The 7,330-nt window shown below is 52.0% G+C and overlaps 1 protein-coding gene across 1 annotated transcript; it reads left to right on the top strand.

Moving 5' to 3' along the window:
* The first annotated feature begins 1,365 nt into the window (after positions 1-1,365).
* LOC121661623 (lipase member K-like) lies at positions 1,366-7,009 on the top strand. The gene is made up of 9 exons (XM_042021995.1): positions 1,366-1,448; positions 1,589-1,706; positions 2,394-2,592; positions 2,850-2,959; positions 3,105-3,241; positions 3,675-3,812; positions 3,924-3,995; positions 5,024-5,092; positions 6,011-7,009. The coding sequence occupies exons 1-9, from the start codon at positions 1,383-1,385 to the stop codon at positions 6,242-6,244; spliced, it is 1,143 nt and encodes a 380-aa protein (XP_041877929.1). The 5' UTR covers positions 1,366-1,382; the 3' UTR covers positions 6,245-7,009.
* Positions 7,010-7,330: the final 321 nt, after the last annotated feature.

Genomic DNA, 7,330 nt, shown 5'->3' on the forward strand with positions numbered 1-7,330 from the left:
GCCAGGGGTGACAACCCATCCTCTGCCACCGCCGTGTGCCACATCACCATCTCCTCCGGGCTGGCCATCTCTTCCCTGCACCGCCCATCCTCCCCAGGGGCTGACATCTCCCTGTGTCCTCCTGCAGGAGCTGTGCCACCTCTCAGCTGGGCTGGCTGCCTTCACTTCTGTGCAGGTGAGTGGGGGAAAAGCCTGGGCAGAGCCGGGCCTAAGCCTGGCTGAGAATGGCACTCAGCTCATGGCACTTAGGGCCCATGCTTGCCTCGGAACAGGGGACCCCAATCTGATTTGCTGGGTCAGTTCTAGAGGCTGGTCCAGCCTGATTTTTCTTTGCCCAGTGGCCTTGTGGTCTCTGATGTCTACAGTTGTTGGAGCAAGCAACCCTGCCCAGACCTTCCTGTACCTGTTTGGGATACCTGATGCCCGCACCTGTGTGCAGAACCTGCTGCTCCCATCTGCCTCCACCACCTCCCGTGGCAGCTGCAGTCTCCAGCACGCTGAGTGAGGGGTTTTTAAGCTGTGTTAAACCCAGTATCATTAAGGGACGTCTAGGTCTGGTGGAAGATACATCTCTCCCCATTTTGCATCTAGACTTGCGCTTAAAAATGTCCTTCTCTGAAATAACTTTAATCAATTCTCACCTTTTTCACAATGACCAAGAAGGGCAAGTAGTTAGAGATTTTCTTGTCATGATTTTATTTCTATTTAGGGAGAGAAGGCAGTGCTGGATCTTACTCGTCCTCCCTCTCCCTCCTGGGGAGGCTTGGGCAGTGGTGTTAACACTGCCAAAGTGGTGTAAATAGTGGTGATGCAAACAGCAGGGTGATGGGACAGAGCTCTCCCTCTTGGCCATCCCCTTTCCCGGGAAGAGAGAGTGGAGAAGTGGTGCTGCACGGTCACTGATAGGACAAGTAACACCCCACGTCCTTTTGTGTTGGAAGGAGGCCACATTGGATGGAGCTCTGAGCAACCTGGGGTGGTAGAAGGGGGTTGGAATGAGAGGGGCTTTAAGGTCCCTCCCAGCCCTAACCATTCTGTGATTCCGTGATTTTAACCTCTTGCAGTTCCCAGTGGTCTGCAGAGCACTGCAAGGATTGTTGCCTGGCCTCTTGCAGGAATTCCTGAAGGTCTGTCCCACCTCCCTGTGAAAGGATCCCTGCTGAGGTGTGTTTCCTGAGCCACCCCATGTGCATTAACGCTTTTAAGTGGTCATCTAGGCCACCAGGCCGAGTCTGGGTCCTACCTGGGTGTTTCCCTGCCCACATCTCTCCTCTCCCTGCTGGACATCGCCCCTGCTTCCCTGGCACTGACTCTGGGGGTGTGTTGTTCCAGGCGCAGCGAGGATGTGGCTGGCTCTAGCTCTGGTGTCCGTGCTCCACGGGATGGCCTCTGGGGAATGCCCCTTGAATTCCCGATTTCCTAAGAATCCGGAAGCAGGGATGAACATCGTAAGTGTGATGGCTTCGGAGCAGAGGCAGGAAGTGTCTGGGAAACAGCCAGCATTAAATAACGACAGTTAAATGTTACATCTAGGGATTTCCCTGGGGAAGCCCTGAAAACGGCGTTTTTGGCTTTCTTCTCGTTGCAGAGTGAAATGGTCTCCTTCTGGGGCTACCCCAGCGAGGAGTATAACGTGGTGACAGAGGATGGCTACATCCTTCAGCTGAACAGGATTCCTCATGGGAGAGCGAACGCCAGCTGCCAAGGTAAAACTGGTGCCATACAGGACACCCTCACCTTGAGCCCTTCACTGGGACACCGGGGCTGGTGGGAGAGGGTTTGCAAGGCTCCCCGAGGCTTGGCATCTGTAGCATCAGTTCTGACGGACCAGGATTTGCAGGGAAGGCTGATCCCTTGCCGGGGATGTTCCCTCACCCTTCCTGGAGCCCTGAGCACTGACGGTCAGGCTGCAATCCCAGCAGAGAGAGGCAGCCCATCCATCCTGGTCATAAAGCTTGGGTTTTTTTCCTGGGAGCCTGGCTCCCAAAACGTGCTCCTGCAGCTTTTTGGTGGGTCAGCAGACTGGTTTGGTGCTCCCTGAGGAGCCTCCAGGGGATCCTCTTGTCCTGTGAGGGGTGGTAACCGGGAGAGGGGGCTAGATCCATGAGAAAGTGCGTTTTTCCCATCACATCCCCAGGCTCCTCCGTGTTTGCCTGCAGAGCTCCCCGGGCAGCCCAAGTTCTGCCAGCACTCCCAGAGATTTTGGGGCTAAAGGCCAAGACAATGGCGCAGTTGCCACGTAGCAAACCTGCTTTTTAAATGAAATCTAAGGGAACACCGACACAAACCTCCACAGATTTTGGCTGCCATGGGGATAACACTCCATAAACTATCTCAAAAGGTGCCAGACAGCATTAAAAACGCAGAGAGCCATCGTGCTGCCTGTCTTGCAGGTGCGAGACCCGTGGCACTCCTGCAGCATGGTCTCCTGGCAGAAGGCAGCTCCTGGATCACCAACTTGGCCAACAGCAGCCTGGGCTTCATCCTTGCAGATGCTGGCTACGACGTCTGGATAGGAAACAGCAGAGGGAACACCTGGTCCAGGAGGCACCTGGCCCTGTCTCCCAAATGGGATGAATTCTGGGCTTTCAGGTAAAATGCGTTTGAGGATCTCAGGAACAGCTGAATTCTGTCAGGGCCACGCTGCCCTAGCTGGGGGATGAGTGAACCAGGCTGGACTGAAGCACATCCAACCCATTTTGAGTGAAAACCCCATGTGAAAACTCAGTAGGATGAAGAAGTTCATGGGGTGGTCCTGCCCTCCCTGCTGGTTTTGTGGTTCGCTGGGGACGGCTGTGCAGGTGTGGGTGCTGCCCCTCTCAGCAGGATGTCTGCTCTTCCCTCTGCAGCTTCGATGAGATGGCTAAGTACGATCTCCCAGCCATGATCAGCTTCATCGAGCAGAAAACAGGACAGAAACAGCTGTATTATATCGGCCATTCCCAAGGCACCACCATAGGTGAGTGGGTCCTTTTGACCACAGCATGAGATATCTCCATCCCCTCTGAGATTTGTAACATCACCCACTGAAATTAAACTGTGAGCATGAGTGCCTTGAAAGAGTAAACCATTTTTTTTTTCTGCTTCCCCCCTCCCCCTCCCAGGTTTTATAGCCTTTTCCACTATGCCCCAGCTGGCTCAGAAAATCAAGGTGTTCTTGGCTCTGGCACCCGTGACCACGGTGATATTTGCTCAGAGCCCGTTCAGAAAGCTCGCCTTCTTTTCCGACTACGGGCTTAAGGTTGGTCTGCACTATGTTCTGCCCAGCCAAAATGTAGTTTTTCATGGGGATTGTGAAATTACCTGTGGAATATTTCAGGTTGTTTACAGAGAGGGGAGCTCTGCGCTCCGCTTTCGTAATGAAGAGAAACACACATCTCACTACAGAACCTTCCAGTCCTGTCCTGAATTTGCTCCCCAGAATGTTCTGGCAGAATCAGAGCCAAAACATTGGGGAATAAAACTGATGCAGAGGCTGTGGATTGAGCCCTGCCATGAATGTAAGAGATCATGCCCATGGAAAACAAGGAACAGAAGCATTTAATGGGGTGCAAGGGAGGCTTCGCTACGGGCAACCTTAACACAGGGACAAAATAGAAGTTGTAAAGTGGTGGTGCCTTGGGGAAAAGCACGACCGGACTTCCTTTTTGATGAGAACGTTTGCAATTTTACAGGAGATGTTCGGCACCAGGGAGTTCCTACCACACACTGCCCTGGGGCAGCTGCTCCTCTCCAGGTTCTGCATCTGCTCAAAGGTCTGCAAGGACATCCTGGCTATGATTTTCGGGTTTAACTGGAAGAACACAAACATGGTATGTGGGAATAAATTTGCAGAGGGTCCTTCTGAAGGACAAAGCCTTGGCAGTGCCCTGTTTTGCGGAGCCAGGTGAATCCTGTTGTAAAATGTGCTCGTGTCCTCGCAGAGCCGATTTGATGTGTACGCGGGACACAGCCCGGCGGGGTCCTCAGTCCAGAACATCATCCACTGGCTGCAGGTAAGCCTTCCCAGGTTCCTTCCCGTGCCACACAGAGTGGCACTGGTCCCTCGTGGGGAGCCTGCAGTGCTGGTTGCTGTGAGACACACCCTTGTCAGATCTTTGCATGTTTTGTTTTCACCCCTCCACAAAATGCTCGGCAGATTTTTGAGCCGAGCAGCCCCAAAGGAGTGGATCTGTCAAGAGGAACACTTGGAGCTGAGTACCCTGCATCCACAGCAGGCACATTCCAGGGGTCTCGTTTCAGACCAGCTCCACTCCTGCCCTGCAGCCCAAGTGCCATTAGTGGCAGAGATTCTTCTGGACAGCAGCCAATCAAGCTTATTACCGATAAAGCTGCTTATTTCTCCTTCTTCCCCTTGTGGGTATGAGAACAGTCACCACCAGAGCCCTTTGACACTGCAGCTGTGTTCTCCTTTCTCTTGCCCGAGCTAAAAATTTGCACAATTTCTTGTAGCTCGTGGGTTCAGTCCGTGCACCTTCTCTGAGGCGTGTGCCACAGGCTGTACTCAGGGCACAGCTCCTTCCCAGGGTGGAATCCCTGCCCAGGAGCCCCAGAAGAACTTTGTGGGGTTTGTAGCAAGAACCTACACTCCATTTTCTGAAGTGCTGCTGCTCAGAGGAGGGATCAAGCCACAGCCACCCTGAACCTTGTATTGCTGCTAGTCCTGTTCCAGTTAGACAAGAGACCTTCAGAGGCTCCTTTCCCCCTTGCTTGTGCAATTCAGGCCAATTCTCCAGCCCACAAGGAATATTTAGGGTTCCAAACCCATTTTCTATAACCTTTTGATTTCTTCCCATCCTGGTGTTACCCACAAACATCAGAAACATAATGTCTGTCCATTTGTCCAAAACCATGACAATAATTACTTGTTCTGGGCTTAGGGCCAGACCTGTGAGATACACTTGAAAAGCCCTGCCCGTTCAGTGATGAAACCCAGCTTCTGAGGTTTGACTTTTGAGGGCTGACTGCACCCCCAGGGAACTGTGATCTCACTTAGACCACTGCATGTCTGAATTTGCTGCAGGGAGTCCATGGAGGGGCACTGAGAGCCTTTGACGGGGGGCACATGTACAACAGCCTTCGCTACAGACAGGTGAGGTGCTTCTGATGGCCACAGCCTTCCCTTCCCCTGGTGTCTTCCCATTCATGCCTCCTGTGGCTCCTTTTAATGTGTTCCTCTCTTCACAAGCTGGAAGTCAGGATCTCTGCTTGGAAAAACTGCGTTTTCCATCCTCAGCTCTATTTTGCAAATACCTTTCAAGTGGGATGAAACATTAGACGCTTTCCACTTGGGGAAATGGTCTCAGGTTACACCAGGCTGAATATTGGGAAAAACTTCGTCTCTGAAATAGTGGTTAAGCCTTAGAACAGAAAAAAAAAAGCTTCTTTCTTCCTTAAACGGGAAAAGTTGTTCAGAACGCAGCGTGCTGCTTAAGTGGATTAATTACACCTCAGGTAACAAGAGATGTTGCTGACAAATCACCTCAGGGCAAGTCCTCAGGGCGTGGAGCTGAAACAACCCTCCAGAGGGTGTGGAGCTGAAACAACCCTCCAGAGGCGTTTCAGTGTCAAGAACTTGCAGCCAAGCGCTTCCCTGCTGTCACTGGGCTGAAGGAAGCGCTGGTGACTGTGTGAGGTGTCACCACAAACCCTGGCAGGGTTCCTGGGAGGGAGCTGCAGAGGTCCCCAGCCCAACCTCCTGCTGGGAGCAGGAGGATCCAAGAGCATTAGATCAGGGCAGCCAGAGTTCTGCCTCCTCATCAAATCCTTCTGTAGTATCAGAACCAGAACTTCTAGCCGGGCAGAACAAATTGGCTAATTAATTTTAATTAAATTCGCTCACTAAATTGTAGCGCACAAGGCCACGCTGCATCTTTACTGAAGTTTCTCTTCTTTCTGGAAGAAAGGAGATCTGGTTTTTACTTCCCTCTGTGCCCAAAGAGCAGCGATGCCTCCTGCACAGTGCATCATCTGGTGCATTCCAGCAGCACGCCCTTCTCCATCTCCTCAGGTGGGGCCGCCGCTCTACGACGTGAAGGACATGGAGGTGCCGACAGCCATCTGGAGCGCGGGGCTGGACTGCCTGGCCGACCCCCGGGACACCGCCCTCCTCCTCCCCCAGGTCAAGAACCTGGTCCACCACAAGCTGATTCCCCATTGGAACCACATGGATTTTGTGCTGGGCCTCGATGCCACCGAGGTTCTGTACCAGGAAATCCTTGACATCATGAAGAAGCATCTGTGAAGATGCTGGTTTGATTCGATACAATTTTTTTTTTTTTTTGCTGGTTTATCTCATAAGATTAAGTGCTGTCTCTGGTGGTATTTGAAATTTCTCTCTATTTGGAACACCTGAATATAGTTGATTAAAATATTCTGCTTTTAACTGGAGCAGTGACAGGGTGGGGCGTTAGGGACTGAGTCCGGAGAGCTGGCCGGATAAAGGACACGTACACCGATACGATTAAGCATTGTTCTCCCCTTATTGTTCAACTATGCCAACTTATAGTTACTTTTGCAAAGATTCACGCCCAGTCCCTCTAGATGGCCTCTAATCAGAGGGGGAGCCAGGCAGCTGTATACCTTGCCAAGGACTCTCAGGGCTGCCTGCAGCCAGGGGCCAGTTCAGGGGCTTTTCCTCAGCAACCCTGGGTTGTCCTTTTCAGGGGTATCATATGCCCCTGTTCCACAAGGAATCCCTCTACAGTGGGGGGAGGAGCCTTCGTGCTATTCCTGGCTGGCACTGCATTGCCTTTCTTTTTCCCCCTTCTTTTCCTCTTTTTCCTTTTTATTTTTTTCTTCTTTTTTTTGTGCCTTTATCAGTGACACAAAGTTCATTATTGCTGTCTCAGGTCTGGCACTGTTATGCTTAAAACCATCAAGGTGGATCAGAAGGAGATCCAACAGATCTGTGGTAAAAAACACCAGAATTAGGATCCCAGAATGTTTTGGGTGGGAAGGACCTTAAAACTCTTCCAGTGCCACCCCTGCCATGGGCAGGGACACCTCCCACTGTCCCAGGCTGCTCCAAGCCCCAATGTCCAGCCTGGCCTTGGGCACTGCCAGGGATCCAGGGGCAGCCCCAGCTGCTCTGGGCACCCTGTGCCAGGGCCTGCCCACCCTCCCAGGGAGCAATTCCTTCCCAAGATCCCATCTATCCCTGCCCCCTGGCAGTGGGAAGCCACTCCCTGTGTCCTGTTTTTGAGGCCCTTTTAAATAGTTTCTCTCCATCTTTCTCCCTTCAGGTACTAGAAGTACATCTCCCTAGAGATAAAACAGTACCAGTGGTTTTGAATTCAATAAAAATTGTAATTAATCACATTTTTAATGT

The sequence above is a fragment of the Corvus kubaryi genome, unplaced genomic scaffold (genome assembly GCF_017639235.1).
Source record: "Corvus kubaryi isolate FWS band 111438036 unplaced genomic scaffold, C.kubaryi_AGA036_p1.0 126, whole genome shotgun sequence".
NCBI classification, from domain to species: Eukaryota; Metazoa; Chordata; class Aves; order Passeriformes; family Corvidae; genus Corvus; species Corvus kubaryi.